The sequence below is a fragment of the Phoenix dactylifera genome, chromosome 12 (assembly GCF_009389715.1).
Source record: "Phoenix dactylifera cultivar Barhee BC4 chromosome 12, palm_55x_up_171113_PBpolish2nd_filt_p, whole genome shotgun sequence".
Classification (NCBI taxonomy): Eukaryota; Viridiplantae; Streptophyta; class Magnoliopsida; order Arecales; family Arecaceae; genus Phoenix; species Phoenix dactylifera.
In genome coordinates, this window is record NC_052403.1 from 220,642 (window position 1) to 240,870 (window position 20,229).

Genomic DNA, 20,229 nt, shown 5'->3' on the forward strand with positions numbered 1-20,229 from the left:
TTGGGACTTGGCAAGCAGAACGCATGCCCAAAATATTAGAAGTTCGAGATATCTGCGAGAAAAATATGGCATCGCATCTTGTCATTGGTCACTGGGAAATAATTCATGCACCATCATGAATCTCAGCAGTTCGAAATACATCATATTCCATTCACCTAAAGTATACTTCACCAGTACCAACATAGGTATAGTGGCATAACGGGTTGATTTTTTCGTTGCAGCTTCGCAGCATGTTAATCCATCATTCTCCTTGGATGAACTTAGAAGGTTGATATCCGATCTTAGCGTTTGTTTCCATATGAGATTATGAAAAACTTTCAAGAAAGAATTTTTCCATATGACCAAAAGTTGCTTGAACTTCCAAAGCTACAATGGTATGGAAGATCGCGGTAGTCCAGATGAGATAAGAGAAAATCAAAGCACAAGTTTACAACCATGCATGCCATCCTAATTAAGGTTGAAACACAACGACAAGTGCTTAGTAGTAAAAATAAAGAGCAGCTCAAAGCATAACCAAGTGCGCAGTCTGGAGCAAACTAAGCCACAGACAGTTATTCATTCTAAGATAGTCTCACAGCCCACCAGCATCTCAAAGTACAAGCCCAAACATCTACCACAATGGTTTGGTCGTCCACAGCTGAGGGCCATAGATAACAAGCTTTGCGTCGTACCGAAGCACAAGTGCGGAGAAATTCGAATTAGTTGTTTCATTGGACCTCCAGAGAATGTCCCTGCGGTTATGCTTGACGAACAACTCCCCGTTGGGGTCGAGGGTGATGAAGCAGTCGTGCAAGGGACTGTAAGTGTTGGTCTGCCATTTGATATCCTGGGTGTTGGTGTTGGTGTCGAGCAGCACCAGGTTGCAGTCATCACGCAAGACCAGCCTGTAATTCTTGTATTCAAGTATCTTTCCTATGGGCAACACGCTGTAGGAATAGAAGACGTAGTCCGTGGTGATGTTGGAAGGCTTTGGATCGCTCAGTTCTCCTTCGTTAGAGCTCGACCATATGGCCGGGCCATAGATGCCGAGTTCTCCATTCCATTGCAAGAGGAAGGCATAGCTCCCCACGACGGACGTTTTGTTGCTTCGCCACACGGGGTAGTGTATGTTGCGCTGAACGATGGCTTCGCCGTGAGAGTCTATGGTGAGGTAGCAGTTGTCACCCAGGCCGGTGGTGTTGGTGGCCCAGGTTTTGCTTCCATTGAAGTAAAGGACCAGGTTGCAGTCGGGCTTCATGACCAGCGAGGCCCGGCCATACGGGATGTCTTGGGGAGTCAAGTCATAGTGGAACATTTGGCCAGGCAGGAGAGCGGTGGGGGGATCGGAGTAGATGACGAAGTCGGTGGCCGAGCCCGGCCGACCGAGGAGGCCAAAGGTGAGCAGAAGGATGAGAAGAGGAACCGAGGTTGGAAAGGCCATTGGTGCTTGTCTCGGCGAGAGCGGGATGGGTTGGTTGGGTACTCTATATTTAAAACCTAGATAGTGAAACGTACCGGGAAAAACGAAAAGATGCTAGAGATTGAAGTAGGGGTTTGTTGGTGAACATAAGGGTAGTGCACGTTCAATACATGTGCCAAGTTCCCCATTAGGAACGCAAGTGACCTTCGCACGGGCTAAATTTCATATTATATAAGTTGGACGCTTTTGTCGAAAAACTTGGATATACTTCCGCACTGCTGGCTATCTTCACCATGATACCTAATCCCTTCAACCGGGTGGCCAGTACCTTCTTTATCGCCATCCTCACCCACCGCATCCTTAAGATCAAGTTTGGGCCTACCGTGGGCGAACGCATTTTTATGACCAATCAAGTTTAGGATGCAAAGTGTCTACTAGCAACAGACCTTATTGCATCTTATATTCTCATTTCTGAATTGATGGGGAAAGTATGAGGTACCTCGACCTCAGGCCAGACCTACCTTCTTGACCTCAGAAAAAGCCGACCTCAGACGACTCCGACCTCGTTCGAGCAGTCGATCAGCCGATGACCTACAAAGGGGCAGTTCGAGGGACCTTAGGTACGCAATAACAAGCAATATACTCATACTATGCATGAAATATTACTCATAGAGTCACTCTCTGCTAAAACCCTTCACCTTCCATTTTGTTGCCTCATTATTCTGACTTAGGCATCGGAGAGTTCCCCACAAAAAATTCTTCAGCAAGCGGACTCTTTTGCAAGCAATCTCCGGAGGAGTCCGACCCTCAAAGTGTCATCCGGCCTCCTCAGCTTACCTCCAGCCGACCTTAGAGTCGATCAAGGTGCTCTCCCACCACAGTCCGGATTCAGCGACAAAAGAATGGCGCTAAGAGGGCCTCGCAAACCGCAGCAACACCAATATCCATCAAAGGGAGAGACGATCGGCTTGAGGTCACAAGGTGCCTGTGATGTATCGCATACTTTGCAACGTCGTGCTCCAACCACCCAAGGGTCACTGTAGAGCTCGAATCCTACTCCGCTGAAACAACTTGCCACGCCTGTGGACAATGAGCAGTTCAACCTGCGCTCATCCAATTGGTGTAGGTGCTAACTGCGGCGGTCTAGAGCCTGCAACAGGTGCCGACACAACTGGAGCCAATCTAGCCGGAATTCGGTCACCCTAGACACCACTCTCAATAGATAGCACACGGCATACCATTGGTCAGCTACCATTACCGAGGCTGGGACTCGAAGCGGTCCCCCCAGAGTCGGTGCACCCAGCGGAGCAGTCCCGGTCGGGATGGAAAATAACATGCTTCAAGCCTCGATTCCAGTGAGAACTCCGCTCTAAGCCTTTCGCCTCCTCGTCGCATGGAGTCTTCATCTCGGTAGGACGCCGACCACAATTGAAGAATCAAAAAGATGGGCCAGCAGATTTCCAAGGATAGGCTCCGAAGACACAACAACCTCAACTTCGGTTTGACTTCATGATGTCCTTGGTGGAGTCGTACAATGGCACCTCAGATCTTCTGGACCACCTCGAGAGCTTTAAGGCTCTCGTGATGCTAGCCGCACGAAGTCACCAATGCCAAGCTTTGCAAGGCATTCCCAGCAACCCTTTGTAAAATGGCTCGGTTCTGGTTCTCCGGGCTTCGGCCTTATTCCATCCACTCCTTCGAGCAACTCGACAGCCTCTTCGCGACGCACTTTGTCTCTTGCTAAAGATGGCATTGCGACTCGGATTAGAAGTGCATTCCTTGGTGGCGATACAAGAGATACTAGTGACGAGACATGTAGCCAGATTTATTCTAAAGCCTGACAGTTTGTGGTGTTCCCTCCTTAGAGTCAAGTATGGTGGCGTGTCAGCGACAGAAGATGTTAAGGCACGGTGCAGGTGTTCCTTTATATGGAGGAAGATTTCTGCTCAGGCTCCGTTGATGCCTTCTGCGACCAGATGGGCCATCGGCGACAGGCAATCCACTGATGTGCTAGAGGACAAATGGGTGACCGAGTTTCCGCTCCGTCATATGCCGATGCCGGTTGAATCGGCGAGGTTGGCGGGATGCAGGGCATGTGACCTGTTTATTTCCGGAGAGGGCAACTGGAGTGAGGTGGCGGTCCGGGAGGCCTTTGGGTAGTTACTGGCTGATGGTGGTGCGACCGCCGATGGTGCTAGTAGTGGCATGGGCTTCATGATCCAGGACCAGAACTCCAGACTGGTTGCTGCTGGAGGACGGTGCATTGATCGCATGACTGCCATTGAGGTAGAGCTTCAGGCAGCTTGGGAGGGTATTACCTTCGTCAGGTATGTGCTCGATGCTAGTAGAGTGTGCCTGGAGGAGAACTTTGCCGCAATGATCGGTTGGATACGAGGAGAGGATCGACATGGGTGTGGGCAACCGTTGCTTTGTGACATTTGCGGACTGGCGAGTGATTTGGACTCCTTCCAGGCTGATCATGTGTTTCGGAAAGTGAACCGGATCACTGACTGGGTCAGCTCATTTGTTGCTCGACACTCCGGAGCGGTTCTATGGACGTGTCATGTAGTACCTCTTCTTGTTTATGCCATTTTCTTTTTTTGGACTCGATTGGCCATACTCTAACGCGAGCTGTATGAACTGTTGTTGTACCAAAAATAAATAAATTAGTAACGTACTAAACAATTATTGTAACAATGTAATATATTAAATTTTGTTCTTTAATTTCACGACGTGCATATCAGTAAATCTAGAATAAACAATAGAAGGGCTTCTTAATGTTTGGACAGCCATGCAACAATAAATACTGAGTACATAGCCCGCATGTCAAAATACAGAATAAATTTGTCGGACCTAATTGCAAGGAACTTGTTCCTAAGTCATGAAACCCAATTATAAGCTTGAGCTTTCTAAATAGATAGTAAAAGTACATGCATGTGTGTTTGTCTACACACATACATACAGGCTTGGACTGTTGCATATTTATCAGTTAAAATCAGTATTTATGTATATGCCCTCATTTTATTATATATTTAACTTATAATTTTACCCTTATAAGTTTGTCTACACACATACATGCAGGCTTGGATTGTTGACGTCTTTGTTTGAACTGAATCTAGCAAGGGGTTTGGAGAAAGACCAAGAATCTTCTGTGGTGCATGATTTGCACTATAGAGTGAGGCACAGCTGGATGGCCACCATGTCGTCCAATCATGAAAATGGAGAGCTGATAAATAGGGTGTGTATATGGCATGCGATATTCCATGTATGGCATGCAATGCCTGCCCTATTTGATAGCCATCCGTCTCTTTGATTAGATGATGTGATGGCCATCCATATTGTACTATATTCTGCGGTGCTAGTCGCACATTGCAGAGGATCCAAACTCTTTTTGAAAATCAAAGAAAATGGAACGATACACCTTTATTCCCATGTCCGTACTCTCATCCCTTTTCTCCTCGTATGCATTAAGGAGTTTCATTTGGAGTTTTCGTCCCAATAAATTTATACATTTTGATATTTGGCTAGAAAAAAGCAGAATAATAAAACTAATCTATAGTATTGTATACAAGTAGCGTTCACCATATATTCCTAGCCCCACGATTTTATTTATTTATTTATTTACTTGTTTATTTATTTGAAAAAGGTGATAGTTCACCATTAGTTCATCATATGTTTGTAATATATGTTAATGGTCATAAAATTGCAATACTCAATCAAAAAGGTAATTTCAAAAATGTTTCGCTATATATTGATGGGAATTCTTTGTGGGCCTTGTGCATACTAGATACTATTGAGATATATTGCTCTGTCGTAGTCCCACATGGAAGCGGTCCTCAATCCGATAGCTTGAGCTTTTGAGCTAGCAAATCCATGATAGGTGATATTAGAACCAAGCCTAGTGATTCACAACTCTATCAATCATCTAGGTCCTTCACTAAAAATACCAGGATCTAGTAGGGTTGAGTAGAACTTAAGTCAAGCATGGACCCCTTCTCTCCAAGGAGTAAACGGAGCCAATTTTATATTGAATGTGGGGAAGATGTAATCTTGTTCCAATTGACCTAGATAGGTGGTGCATGAGTTTAAAGCTTGGACCGCAAGTCTAAATGCAATAAAGTCTGTTTAAAATTTTTTGGCCTCCAATTTAAGGCATGATTTCCTTCGCAAATTTCTGCGCTCCCGGGTTTGGTGAACGCAGTCAAGAAGAGATTGACACGTCAGTGTTCTGCATAGGTCCCATGCCCTGATCTGTCTCTAAAGGGTACATATTGGGGTGCTGATGGGTCAGGTTGTCCCAGTTAAGTCTCTCGGATGCCATTCTTATGATGGACGATGGTGTGCTCGTCCTTTACAATCCGTGAATAAATAAATGGCTTGGTTTGCAAAATAATTCGAGAGTGCGAACCACCAACATTGCGGTCCACAGGACACTTGTAATTAGGTAAGACCCCGTCCACTAGAGACATCCCATTAGGGCCTCTACACTTTGTAGAGGACTGGGCCAGGTGGAAGTCCATCTGCCCACCCCAAACTGGGCCCGCGTTATGGTTAGGGCATCTTAGTTGAAAACTCTTTTGATCGGACCGTCCATTTTGCAATTGAACCAGATGGTTGCCCGCATGTCATGTTTCGGGAGAAGCATGATGCCAGGCTAAATCAGTCGGCCGGGAATCCGGGATCGATCATATCTAGTCACATCGAGTTCAAGTACAGCTTTCGACTCAAATGCAACATTTATTCACCTAGGTTGAGACAACATCCAGAAGTGAAGAGTTCTAACTGGATTTACGCCAGAATTTTAAACTAGATCATACCGGATTTCATTTCCTCAGTTTCTGCAAGCTTGATTTACCTGCACTTTTTTTTTTTTTTGCTGAAACGGATGTATCAAACATAGTGGATATGAATACATCTAAAGAAATCAAAGGATAGCAAGTCCCAGAATGCACCGAACAACCTTCTCTTCCCCAGCTACAGGATCTTTCAGAATGATTAGCCATATAAGATGCTACCCGATATGCTGCCCGTTGGCCTCGCAATATACATACTTAGTCTGCATAACCATCCACCTCTCACTATTGCCCAAATATCCGTAAGAAATAGGTGGTAACACCTTTGCCATACATAGCGGGTACCTACGCACTTTTGTCATCAGATTGTCAGGAAGATCAAAGGCACAACACCTTGCATGCATGCAGATAGCACAAGCACCGGATTACACAGCATAAGTTAACCTCGAAACACGACACAAGGATACCACACCTAGTTTATTTAATACAGGACTGCATTATTTCTCCCCCAGAGGAGCCTCTCCCTCACTCCTTGCTCACCATCACGATCTTCTCCCCACTCGGAACCGAGTCACCGGCAGTCGCCGCCACTGCCACCACCGCGGACTTCTCCGCGGTCCAAATCGACGGGCCATAGACGTCAAGATCAGCATCCGGTGAAAGCACAAGGACATATTCCCCATACTGTGGTTGCACACCGCTGCTCCACAGCGTCTCTCCTCCCATGTACTTGATACTGAACTCTCCGGTGGCCCCCAGAGTCACGAAGCAATCACGCAGATTGTTGCTCGTGTTTGTGTACCACAGAACCCTCTTGGTGCTGGTGTCGGACAAAGTCAAGTTGCAGTTGTCCTCCAAGGCCAACTTGTAGACGCTGTTCACGATGGTGGTTCCGATGGGCGCGACGTCGCCCGTCCACAGCACGGAGTCGTTCACGGCAGGCCAACCGTATCCATCGCTCCTCAGTTCGGCAGATTGGGAGGGGATCGACCATATCACCGGGCCATAAACACGAAGGCCCCCATCGTATTCGAGAACGAGAACGTAGCTCCCATCGACCGAGGTGCTGCCGCTAGTCCAAATAGGGGAGCTAACTGGAATAAATAGAGGGTAACCATGGATGATTAGCTCACCATTGGACTCCAGGGTGAGGAAGCAGTTGCTTCCCTTGCCGTAGGTGCCGCTGGCCCAGATGGGCTCGTTGCCATCGTAGACCACTAGATTGCAGTCCTTCTGCATGACCAGAGAGTATTGCCTGTAGGTGAGGCTCTCGCCGGAAAGGAGTTTGCCGCCCGACTCGGAGTAGAGGACGTTGCCCGCCATGCCGGGCCAGGCAAGGAGAGCGAACATGGTGTAAAAGGTGAGCAAGGTTAGCGAGAGTTGGGTCGCCATTGGATGAGGGCCCTTTGTTCTGGTTACAACTTCTGTGTATGGAGGCGGACTCTATTTGATAGCAGAGAAATCAAAATAAAAAAGGATGCGGAATTTTTTTTTTATTTGAAGGTAGGTGAGGTAATACCACCCGGCTTTTGTTGACGATGAGTAAGATGCGGAAACTAATTAATAGCCGTTCCGTGCACAGCAGCACAGCACAGGACACATTAATTTTAGTCCTTGTATAAATGCAGTTAAGTAAACTTGCGCTGCATGATAAGCACGAGTTAAACTAATTATGATTCTACCTAACTCTGATTCTTTATAAAAGCTGGGCGGCTTTTTTTAGACTCCCTTTCAATCAAAAAAAAATAAAAAATAAAACGTGTTCCTCGAAGGTCTTACTTGACATGATGAACCGGTGACCAAAAATCAGAATAAAAAAAAAGATGTGGATTTTTCTTTTTTGATGGTACGTACAACCATTCGATTTTTTTATTGGAGATAGTGAAATGCGGAAAAACTTAATTAATCTTAGTCGGTTGGATTAATTTTAGTCAGTTGGCTAGACATGTGTTGCGTGATTAGCTCAACTGGTTACTGTCATTAGTCTCATTCCACGTGATTAGATTTTGCCATGCCCTTTGGGACACGGGACTGGCCAAAAATTTATATAAGAATGCCCGTTGAGGTCGAGGCCCTGATGCTAACCATACGTAACACTGTGAATTGTCTGGATTCGTTACATTTGAAAAATTGTAATGATTTTTTAGTTTATATCTAAAACTAGGTTTGTCTAATTTCTTCTATCCGTAATTTTGCAAGTTGAATAGAAATCGTGACTTATTTAGAATGGCAACTTTCCGTTTTGATAAAAAGTTACGGATCATTTTGAAAAAAAAAAAAAGTTAATGCTACGTCTCTCTCTCCCTGTCTCAATTTATGACCGCTGTCAACAGCCTTCTACCTTCTAGACTATAAAATACAAAGAAATGTTGTTATTTGAGTCCAAACTCTTATCCTTTTGCCGTGTGAAGGATGGAGAAGAGGAAGCTAACGATAAAATGTAATCTAATTTACCAATTCCTTAGCCTTTTAGTTAGTCCAATTGCATTCTGTGCAGCAAAGCCAATATCTAATTAGATTAGAGCTCAATATTTGCTCTTGGGATCCATGCTTGAGCTATTATATTCCTTGAAACGTGCTCAAGCTGAGTCCAATGTGCACGCCCATTGTAAATCCACTTGACAATAAAGTCTATGACTCTTGGTTTGGGAACCAAGCTAGTCCTTTAGTAAAAGCCTAGAACACCGAGTAACAAATCAACAGACCGATTCTCTCGTCTTCACTGCTCGCTTTAACATTTGCATGTAAAAATATAAATGTACTACGCTGCAACGAACTTTGAAACGTTATGAAGTGACAGTACGCTTTCATTTTAAATATAGCTAATAAATATCTTGAGCAATATTAACGTTCCGTCTTTATTGCAATCAACCACTTGGTGGAAGCAACGTTTAACAACTTGCCGGTTTCATGAAACACGAACGTGCCCGCACGCATGCCTCTCACATTTTGGAGGTCACATTCAACCCATCAAATCTTACCAGAAACGTTTTGAAGACGTAACTTTCTCCACCAAGTGCTAAAAGTGATGGCATAATAATGTTTCAGAAGGCCAGATGGATCAGGCTTGAGCAAATCCATGGTGTCCTAATAATGGTAGCCTGTCACATTAGAAGGCCAGGTGCAATCTCTAGGTAGCATGTCACCATCGCAAGGCAATGTTCCTTATCCTGACGCTTAAAATAAGAGCTTTCAAATCTGCGTCCATGCCATTGATGCCCGCGCCAAGAGGGCAGGGATCACACCGACAAGAGGTGCAGCTGAGGGTAATAATTATAGCACAATTTTGTATATATCCAGCTCCACATCTGCACAAATTTGGATAAGTATGTTTCTGTCGAATAGCGCTCTTCTACAAACATGGAAACGTAGGACCACTAGAAATGAGAGATGACAAAGAAAATTTTCAGTTTACTGATTTAAATTTAAATTATTGAAATATACTATTTCCGATGAACCAAACCCGTTGTCGGATTTGAAGACTAGAAAAAGTGGGGCCGGGCTCCGTTCATCCATGTTTTTTTTTTGGATGGGAGAGGGATTTGATCTTGTTCCACCTACTCGAGTTCAAATAAAGAACAGAAAATTCAACTCAATCAGTCTCTCATATTTTTTTTTGGGGTGCAATCAAGCTTAGTTAAATCAAATAGTTAGAGACTCGAGTTTAACTCGATTCATAATATTCGAGCTTAAAACTCGACTCGAGATCGATATCTACACAACTTCCGATCTGTATGTTTCTGCTGAGTAGTGCTCTTCTACAAATATGGAAACATAGAACCACTAGAAATATTCAGTACACGCTTTTCCACTTGATTGTCCAATATAACATGTGCCATAGATCAAGAAAACCAAATTAAAGTTGAGGTCACATTATAGAGTTGCTAAATATCATTGTTCTTTTCTTTTTCAAGATTAGGAGGGTCTAAATATCATTCGATTCTAGAGAACGGATTCCAAATGAACTCAAATCCTCACCCCCTTATCCAAATGATAAGGGTGATACCATGTTAGCAAATACTTGGTGACTAAATTCTGTTATCACTCATCGTAGTTAGTAGGAACCGCTACCTAATCATGTGCCTTAACAAATGAAAGCACATCAAAAACTTGGACAGTAAGAATTTCTAAACCCAAACTCTGAAGTACCACCTGGATGACTCTTCTCATACAATCATCTTTGCTTTGCTAGAAGCTGTCATTCTAAATTACATATTTACTCTGTGTTTAGTTGGGGTCATGAGAGAGAGAACGGATGAAAAGAAAGGATTGCCCATGTATCTTGGGTCATGAGAGGAAGGATGGATGGAGCATGTAAAAGATTCTATGTTGACAAAATTGTTCCTTTTTTTCTGGATAAAATCTCAACATTTTTTCGCTCTTTATTATCAAAAGATAGTTTAGTAAAAATATTATATAAATATCATCCATCCTCTCTTTCATTTTATTTATACAAAATAAAGGACAGAAACATTCCCATCTGTCTTTTCATGTTCACCCAAACATTTGGAGGATAGATGAAAGATCAATCCATCCTCTCTCTGATCCATCCTTCCTTCCCTAGCCAAGAAGAAAACTACACTTTAGTCCTATTGATGCTCCCTCAATGGAAAAACATGAGAAAAGTACAATTCATTAACTGGATGTGCATTCAGCAAATTTACAACATAAACTGAACGGCCACAAACCTGACACATCCCGAACTCTAGTATACTCTCAACCATAAGCCGGACATGTTGGGACTTGGCAAGCAGAACGCAAGCCCAAAATATTAGAAGTTCGAGATATCTGCAAGAAAAATATGGCATCGCATCTTGTCATTGGTCACTGGGAAATAATTCATGCTCCATCATGAATCTCAGCAGTTCGAAATACATCATATTCCATTCACCTAAAGTAGACTGCGCCAGTACCAACATAGGTATAGTGGGATAACGGGTTGATTCTTTCGTTGCAGCTTGGCAGCATGTTAATCCATCATTGTCCTTGGATGAACTTAGAAGGTTGATATCTGATCTTAGCGTTTGTTTCCATATGAGATTATGAAAAACTTTCAAGAAAGAATTTTTCCATATGACCAAAAGTTGCTGGAACTTCCAAAGCTACAATGGTATGGAAGATCGCGGCCGGTAGTTGATGAAATAAGAGAAAATCAAAGCACAAGTTTACAACCATGCATGCATGCCATCCTAATTAAGGTTGAAACACAACGACCAGTACTTAGTAGTAAAAAATAAAGAGCAGCTCAAGGCATAACCCAGTGCGCAGTCTGGAGCAAACTAAGCCAGAGATAACAGTTATTCATTCTAATAAAGGTAGTCTCACAGCCCACCAGCCTCTCAAAGTAAAGCCCATACATCTACCAGAATGGCTTGGTCGTCCACAGCTGAGGGCCATAGATAACAAGCTTTGCGTCATACCGAAGCACAAGGATGTAGAGATTCGAAGTAGATGTTACATTGGACCTCCAGAGAATGTCCCTGCGGTTATGCTTGACGAACAACTCCCCGTTGGCGTCGAGGGTGGTGAAGCAGTCGTGCAAGGGACTGTAAGTGTTGGTCTGCCATTTGATCTCCTCGGTGTTGGTGTCGAGCAGCACGAGGTTGCAGTCATCACGCAAGACCAGCTTGTAATTCTTGTATTCAAGTATCTTTCCTATGGGCAACACGGTGTAGGAATAGTAGACGTAGTCCGTGGTGATGTTGGAAGGCTCTGGATCGCTCAGTTCTCCTGCGTTAGAGCTCGACCATATGGCCGGGCCATAGATGCCTAGGCCTCCATTCCATTGCAAGAGGAAGGCATAACTCCCCAGGACGGACGTTACGTTGCTTCGCCACACGGGGTAGTGTATGTTGTGCTGAAGGATGGCTTCGCCGTGAGAGTCTATGGTGAGGTAGCAGTTGTCACCCAGGCCGCTGGTGTTGGTGGCCCAGGTTTTCTCTCCATGGAAGTAGAGGACCAGGTTGCAGTCGGGCTGCATGACCAGCGAGGCCGGGCCATACGGGATTCCTTGGGGAGTCAAGTCATAGTGGAACATTTGGCCAGGCAGGAGAGCGGTGGGGGGATCGGAGTAGATGACGAAGTCGGTGGCCGAGCCCGGCCGACCGAGGAGGCCAAAGGTGAGCAGAAGGATGAGCAGAGGAACCGAGGCTGGAAAGGCCATTGGTGCTTGTCTCGGCGAGAGTGGGATGGGTTGGTTGGGTACTCTATATTTAAAACCTAGATAGCGAAACGTACCGGGAAAAAAGAAAAAAATTGTGGAGATTGGAGGGGTTTGTTGGTCAACATAAAGGTAGTGCACGTTCAACACATGTGCCAAGTTCCCCATCAGGAACGCAAGTGACCTTCGCACGGGCTAAATTTCATATTATATAAGTTGGACGCCTTTGCTGAAAACCTTGGATATACTTCCGCACTGCTGGCTATCTTCACCATACCTAATCCCGTCGCGAGGGTGGCCATACCTTCTTTATCGCCATCCTCACCCACCGCATCCTTGAGATCAAGTTTGGGCCTACCGTGGGCCAACGCATTTTTATGACCAATCAAGTTTGGGATGCAAAGTGTTGTCTGCGAGCAACAGACCTTATTGCATCTTATTTTCTCATTTCTGGCTTGATAGAAAAAAGTATTGGACATCTCGACCCCGGGCCAAACTTACCTCCTTGACCTCGGAACAAGCCGACCTAAGACGACTCCATCCTCGTCCGAGCAACTAATCAGCCGAGGAGAACAATCAGCGCCTGGCGACATATTCAGGCTCTCGGAGGACATGCTCTGAGAAAGAACAACAACCTCAACTTCTCCTTGGAGCCTCCTTCTCTAGGCGGACCATGGAGGCACATGAGAAAATCTGTAGCAACCATTTCGGGGCAGATCTCTAGCCTACAAGGTCCTACAGCAAGGATACTACTGGTCGACCATGCAAAAGGATACAACCAACCTCATCAACAAGTACGACTAATGTCAACGATACACAAGCATCCAACAATAACCAGTTATGTCGTTGATGCCGATCAGCGCCCTTTAGTCGTTTGCACAATAGGGTGTTAACATCCTCGGACCCTTTCTACTAGCTACATAACAAAGCAAGTTCCTCTTCGTAATGGTTAACTATTTTACTCTGTGGGCAGAAATCGAGCCGGTGCCCCAAATTGATAATGCAAAAGCTCGAGACTTTATCTGAAAGGCCATAATTTGCAAGTTTGAGCTCCCTCAGGCGAGACATACCTTCTTGACCTCAGAACAGGACGTCCTCAAACGACTCCGGCCCCGTCCTAGCAGCCGATCAACCGAGGAGAACAATCAGCATGTAATGACAAGGACTGACAATCACAACGACCTACAACTTTGGCAGTCCATGGTCGTGGTAACGCTATGACCTGTGCCCTACCAATGCTATACGCCTCCCACGTGGACTGGCTCTCACATCGCGGCCATACTACTGGTCGTTATATGACCATCATTGCACGCCGTGTCATATTAGGTAACGACAAAATTGGCTTCCCTATATAAAGGAGCAACGCAGAGGACCTCAGGTATGCAATCACAAGCAATATACGCATACTATGCATGAAATATTACTCACAAAGCCACCCTCTGCTGAAACCCTCTTCCTTCCCTATTGTTGTCTCATTGTTCTGACTTAGGCATCGGAGAGTCTTCCACCAAAAACTCTTCGGCAAGCAGACTCTTTTGCATGTCACCTCTAGAGGAGCCCAACACTCAACGCGTCAACCAGCATACTTAGCTCGCCTCCAACCAACCTCAAGATCAACCGAGCTACTCTCCCTTCTCGATCCGAATTCAACGACAACATTACTGAGCAGCCAAATTCTAATGGTCCTTTTTATTTAATTATTTGCGATGTTTTCTAAGATGCATGAAATCCACCTATAGTTAAAAGTTATCTCCAAAGTTTTTAGGCCCATATATACCAAATAATTAACGTGAAAGGAAAGATTGCTTATGTAATTATATTAAAATCTAATGAGTTGAGTTATTGGATCAAGCTAGGTTCCAATATATATCAAGGCCTCCTGTGATAAACTTTTCTATCATCTCCCCAACATCTGTAACCTACTTACCTGCATTTCTGGGGAGTTCGGGCATTCCTTAATTAGAGACCAAGACCAAATTATTTATCTTCTTTCACGCGTCCACATGGGAAAAAAAAAAGGGATACAATTTTCAAAACAAATTTGTCCACGCCATGCTTGGTCCCCTGGGGACATGCATGATATCCTTGTTTGCGTGCTCGAGCTTCGAGCACTTGGAGTTGAACCTGAATTGCACATGGCAGTGTAAATTAGTGAGAGAGGCCCACGGCACTACGTGAGCTTTGGGAATCTCATTCTAGCGAGCAGATTCCATTTATTGGCATTAGATTTCGTGTAATAAACAGTTCATTGCAGCAAGGCAGCAGGGTAGTGGTGTAAACATCAAGAGTGGGGCTCTTAATGTTTTTATTCACCCGATGTCAATAGGAAGCTTGATTAAATCTCGCCACAATTTATTTTCTCACATTGTTCCTACAATTTAAATTACCAAGGCACTACTCCTCGATTTTAGCACTGTTTTGAAGTTCTGCAGTGGTTCAGCCTAAGGTCTTGGTTGGTGTGGAACGAAGATTTTCATGAGATTGATAATCTGAACTAAATTGTCAGAAAAAGATTGTTCTGACTAAAATTGTCAGAAAAAAATGTTCTTACATCTTCAACATACGGGATTTCTATGATCTACAGATATTATGTTTGGTTGGAAGCAATTGGACTTGGAAAGGAACACGAAAATAAGTGACTTCTATTTCCATTTTGATTCAAGAATGAAATTGGAATACTCCAACTCTTTGAAATCCGATCTCTAATTTTCTCTAGCATTTAAATATAATTCCGATTTTGGTCACAAACCAAATGCATTAAGGGACATAGCTATTCGAATTTCAGTTTCAATTCAGATTCTGATTCCGACTCCAGTATGATTGATTTATCTTGATTCCGATTCTGATTTCCTTTTTGTATATAATAATCATCAGTTTTATAATTACCATCTTCCAACCTTTTGCACGCGCTAATGTATGCTTGATAACCTAAATATAATAATAAATTAACAAAGAATTTCCAGCACACAAATCACAATAGATAAGGGGAAAAAAAGATATAATATTAATTTCTTTAAATATGCAGAAAGAGAAAGGTGAGCAGCACATAACTTATTGCTTCTGAGTAAATACTGAAGCATGGTACTTCTCAATTTATCCCAACTGAAAGAATTTCACGTATTTCATAATGTAAGTGTGAACAAGAAGAGATATAGCCCTGTTACAAGAGGAGCCTGCATTTATTTAAGCAGAAGAGATCTAATCCATGGATAAATCTAATAAGCCATCTATAGACAGGAGGGGGCAGGGGTGGGGGTAACCCGAACCTTTATCAGTATAATGGAAGCTTTGAGTATATTACTGTAAGAACCAATTATGGAACATCAAAAATTGAAATCCACAATTTGGATGGCTGATCATTGGCTTTACATCAATAGAAACTGGATTGTCGGATCCTATTTGTAATAATCTAACCACCATGCACATGTATAACACAACAGTACTGCATGATATATATTTTATGTTTCAAGAATAAAGCATCTAGTTCTATTATCTGTGCGATTAAATGCTCGCATAATTATGTAACATTCAATAACCATGTCCCAAGTAGTTGGTAACAAAGATCACTGCTTCCACTTGGTGTAGATCACTAGCAATCATCTTGTTGTTTCACTAACAGACACCACACCAACTATAGTAGGTTATTATAAAGGCATTAAACCGAGAAAACTAGGTCGAGATTTGCATTAGCTAAGGCATCCTCTGGATTCCAAATAAGCATTTCAACTCAGCACTAGATGCCCCCATTATTTACAAAAGCATCTAAGAATTTCGAAGAAACTTTTCAATCATCTCCCACCTCTTATGCCTTTTCTTCCCCAGTTAAGAAGGCTAGGAAAGGTTCTCAATTTTTTATGTACTAAGTTGTTTGGTTAATCTTTCCTAGGTGGACGCCAAGACATCATACCAGCCGATCATGACTCGACCCTCTGAGATGAGGAACCAATCGATCTTCCTTTTACAATGTTTGCGGCCACAACCAAGCAAAGCCTCATACATTACCTGCATCCGATTCAGTTCACTTCAATAAGCAGGCCTATCAGCTTTCACCCTTGTGGCACCAAGAAGCTATGAATAACCTAGGAATCAAATATACATGTGCAAACTAAGGCAATCCACCAAAATATTCATTTCTCCCCCTTGTTTAGTGTTGTGACGAAACAATGTTGGTTTGTAGCGCCTGTTTCCTTGGATGTGAGGAGACTTACATGGAAGAATCAAAGATTTAGGAGGATTTTCCTTTTCCCTCCTCAGTCCTCAGTTCAATCACATTGCCAAAAAATGGCCTTGAGTTTGAAAATATTACAAGGTCACCGGTGCCTCAAGTTATCAAAGGTAAAACAAACAACTGTGGACTATCCTAAATGTACCAAAGCAAATATCATATTCTTTGGGGATTTGAATTAAACCATTTTGTAAGTGTCCATTGGACCTTACTTATAGTGATTTACACTTTAGTTCTAGTTCAAAGTAAAAGATTTCTTGTATTATGTTCATCTATTGATTAAACTAAATTTAAAAAGCTGAACCTTTTGAAGGTGTTACTAGACTCAGGAGGAAAAGCCAAATCAGAATTCACTCGTATGACAGCTTTCTCACGCCACAATCACAGAATATGCAACCTAGGAATGATGCCTTCAATAATTCTTTTTTTTTTTTTTGAAGCATGAAAAAGATGGTTTTTGATGTTTCCTCGAAATTTCTAACTGGTGAAAGAGCATATGCCATTACTCCAACCGTTAAGCGGCACAAGATCTTACATGCCCATTAGAGACGACAGAAGGAAACCGGATGACAGGAAAATCCAAGAAAAAAGCAATCGACATCGCTATATATTCAAGATCAAACCTTTCTAAATTTCAACTAATCGTTCTTCCTGAAAACCCAAAATCACTGGTGAGTTCTCAAACAAGGAATAAATCAACTCAAGGTCTACAGATCCAATAGCAAAGTGATGTGGTTAATTTGAGAAGCAAAGAAAACTGAGAGGAGGAAAGGACGAAAGGAGGAGGAGAAGTCAAGAGATAGGGAGTTCTCGACAAAAGAGCCTTTCTTTATTGAATTCAACTGCCTATATTAATAGCCTTACATCCAACAGAAATCAAGCATGTTACAACTAATGCCAAAAGACTATAAGTTACAGCTAAAAAATAGAACTGGTGCTGAAGAATAGGAACTGCTTCTGGAACTGGAGCATGATATGGTCTTCTCCAGCATATTTGATGCAGATGATGATAGCCAAGCACCCCACGTTCCAAGTGCCAACCGAGAGTCAAAGAAAATGGAGCACGTAACACGAAGCAGGTTCAAGAAAAAGAAGGAAAAAAAAAATGGGGGAAAGCAGAGAGAGAACTGACCGCAGATCTTGACGGGAGCTTCGAGTTCCAAGAGATTGGGCTGGCTAAGGAAAATGTCCCGGGAGACCATGCAAAGCTGTCGAATCTCCGACTCCGAGAGCTGGACCTGCCGCCCGGGCCTCACCTCCACTAGCCTCTTTACGATGCCATCGAGCAACGCCGGATCCATCCTTTGCCCTTGTGAGTTCACCAATCGATCCGGATCTCGATCCACCCTGGAATAACAAGGAATCTCGAAACTACTCATTTATTGCCTCTCCGATTTCGATCGTCTTCTGCCGTCGGGTGGTGACGAGGAGAGAAGAAAAATCAGCAAGTCCTTTCATTGGGTCGCAAAAAAAAAAAAAAAAAAAAAAAACCGAAAAAAGAACTTGCGGAAACATATTATCTGAACTTATTCATCCTATATAAATATTCGAATTCTATTCAGTGGATAACTGATATGAAATTAAATATATACCCACACAAACCTTCTATACTTTTTCATTTTTTTTTATTTTGTACACGTATGGAAAATCTATCCGGTGCATATTCTTACAGATTGCATGATTGACTTCGAGATCCCTTTTTGAACTTTTAGCTGTGTAAAACTCTATCATCATGTCTATGTAGTAAAATAATAGATGGAGAGAAGGAAGAACTTATCAGTTGAGGCGTGATTTCACTGTCCTTAAGAATAGATCTCGGTGACGCGCCCGGTTAAACGTTTCCGGATCGGATTCATTTTCATAAATTAAATATATACCCACACAAACCTTCTATACTTTTTCATTTTTTTTTATTTTGTACACGTATGGAAAATCTATCCGGTGCATATTCTTACAGATTGCATGATTGACTTCGAGATCCCTTTTTGAACTTTTAGCTGTGTAAAACTCTATCATCATGTCTATGTAGTAAAATAATAGATGGAGAGAAGGAAGAACTTATCAGTTGAGGCGTGATTTCACTGTCCTTAAGAATAGATCTCGGTGACGCGCCCGGTTAAACGTTTCCGGATCGGATTCGCCAATTTTGGCTTGGACCTCCATTGGGCTCATGCGCGCGTGGGCTACTTTCTTTCTTTGCTTCACCAAGTTAAAAGGTTGAATACTATATAAAGATCTTTTGAGTTTTGTTCCTTTCCAATGTGGGACTAAAAGAAAGTACACTAGACAAAAAGACAAAAGACAAAGAAGGGCAGACTCGGAATTTTGAAATATTCCAACAGTCTATGCTGGGAACATCAAATAGGTTTTAATACCCTTCTAGTGATAAAACTACTTCAAGCATCTAGGAAATATTTTTCATAAATATTGTCCAACATCATGCACATTTTTGCTAGTTGGGATTTTGTGAGACTATTACCAAAATATGTTGCCGGCCAATTCCTTTTGGTACCTTTGCTTCCTAAAAATTTTCGTACATGCTTTGGAGATTTTCTCAGTCTTGGACCTCTTGGTTGTCCCATTGATATTTGGAAATATCTCAAGTGTCCTTGTGATATAAAGCTTTTGTTCTACCCTGTGCAGGGATTTTGGCTCGGTGAGAGTGGGCTAGGGTTTGTAGTTGTATGATTTTTAAAACCTTGATGAGAGATGAGCGCAGGAATTTGCTTTAATTTCCTTTCCAAAGCCTTTAATATTGTTATTCTCATTGCAATAGTATATTCTTCTCTCTTTTTTAATGCAATTTGGAGGTATAAGATTTGTGATCCATGGAAATTTTTAGATATTTTCTGAATTAATGAAGACATACTTCATCCTACCATTCCCTGGATGCCAGCTCCGTACATTTGAGTTGGGATGGTGACTAATGTCAAGGCTAGGTTTGTTTTATTTCCCCCCATGTTTTTTAGATTCACGATGCAGCGGGCGATTAACCTCATGGCCAGGTAATATATAAATTCTCAATTTTTTTCAATCAATAACCAAGGGAGAATAGAGGATGGTGATTTCATGCTTAGAGATGCCTCAAAAAAATAATATAGCCATATTTACTTGGAAGGACAGCTTCATATACGGATCAAGATAGCATAATTCTTTACAAAATTGAAATATTTCAAAAAAAGTACAGATTTTATATTTGTTCATCCGGCTCTCTTTTTTTTATAAAAAAAATATTGTAGGATCACATATACACATACATAAACGCCGTCCGGGGTTGCTCTCGCAAATATTTTTTAAATTCAAAATCTCTTAGTAATTGCATTGGAGATTTAGATTCGTTGAGCTTTTGTTTGATACCTTCTTGTTCACCTAAAATTTTTTCAAAAAAGTCTACTAAAAGTAGTATTCAACGCTATTGTGTTATGTTACTTAAAAATATTTTATTTTAATGAAAGTTCTCTGGATATGGTATTCATATAAAAAATACAAAGTATCTCTAAACCATTACATTATAGTAGGATTGCTAATAATAATTACTATATTTCCATCAACTATAGCACATTATTCCAAATTGCCAATAAGCCTATCGGCAAGCTCTATTCGCGGATGCACCTGCCTTGTGGACTTATATAATATTAATAATAACTGAAAA

At 42.4% G+C, this 20,229-nt stretch overlaps 3 protein-coding genes across 3 annotated transcripts; all 3 read right to left on the bottom strand.

Annotated features, from left to right (window-relative positions):
* Positions 1-610: 610 nt before the first annotated feature.
* Positions 611-1,420, bottom strand: LOC103713141 (mannose-specific lectin 1-like). The gene has a single exon (XM_008799964.1). It carries the CDS (start codon positions 1,418-1,420, stop codon positions 611-613), a length of 810 nt encoding a protein of 269 aa, XP_008798186.1.
* A 5,297-nt stretch (positions 1,421-6,717) lies between these two features.
* Positions 6,718-7,515, bottom strand: LOC103713140 (mannose-specific lectin 1-like). The gene has a single exon (XM_008799963.1). The coding sequence runs from the start codon at positions 7,513-7,515 to the stop codon at positions 6,718-6,720; it is 798 nt and encodes a 265-aa protein (XP_008798185.1).
* A 4,036-nt stretch (positions 7,516-11,551) lies between these two features.
* LOC103713139 (mannose-specific lectin 2-like) lies at positions 11,552-12,355 on the bottom strand. Its single transcript, XM_008799961.1, has one exon. The coding sequence runs from the start codon at positions 12,353-12,355 to the stop codon at positions 11,552-11,554; it is 804 nt and encodes a 267-aa protein (XP_008798183.1).
* Positions 12,356-20,229: the final 7,874 nt, after the last annotated feature.

Excerpts from the sequence above, each read along its gene's own strand:
- LOC103713141 (XM_008799964.1), bottom strand. The coding sequence starts at position 1,420 with ATGGCCTTTCCAACCTCGGTTCCTCTTCTCATCCTTCTGCTCACCTTT.
- LOC103713140 (XM_008799963.1), bottom strand. The coding sequence starts at position 7,515 with ATGGCGGGCAACGTCCTCTACTCCGAGTCGGGCGGCAAACTCCTTTCC.
- LOC103713139 (XM_008799961.1), bottom strand. The coding sequence starts at position 12,355 with ATGGCCTTTCCAGCCTCGGTTCCTCTGCTCATCCTTCTGCTCACCTTT.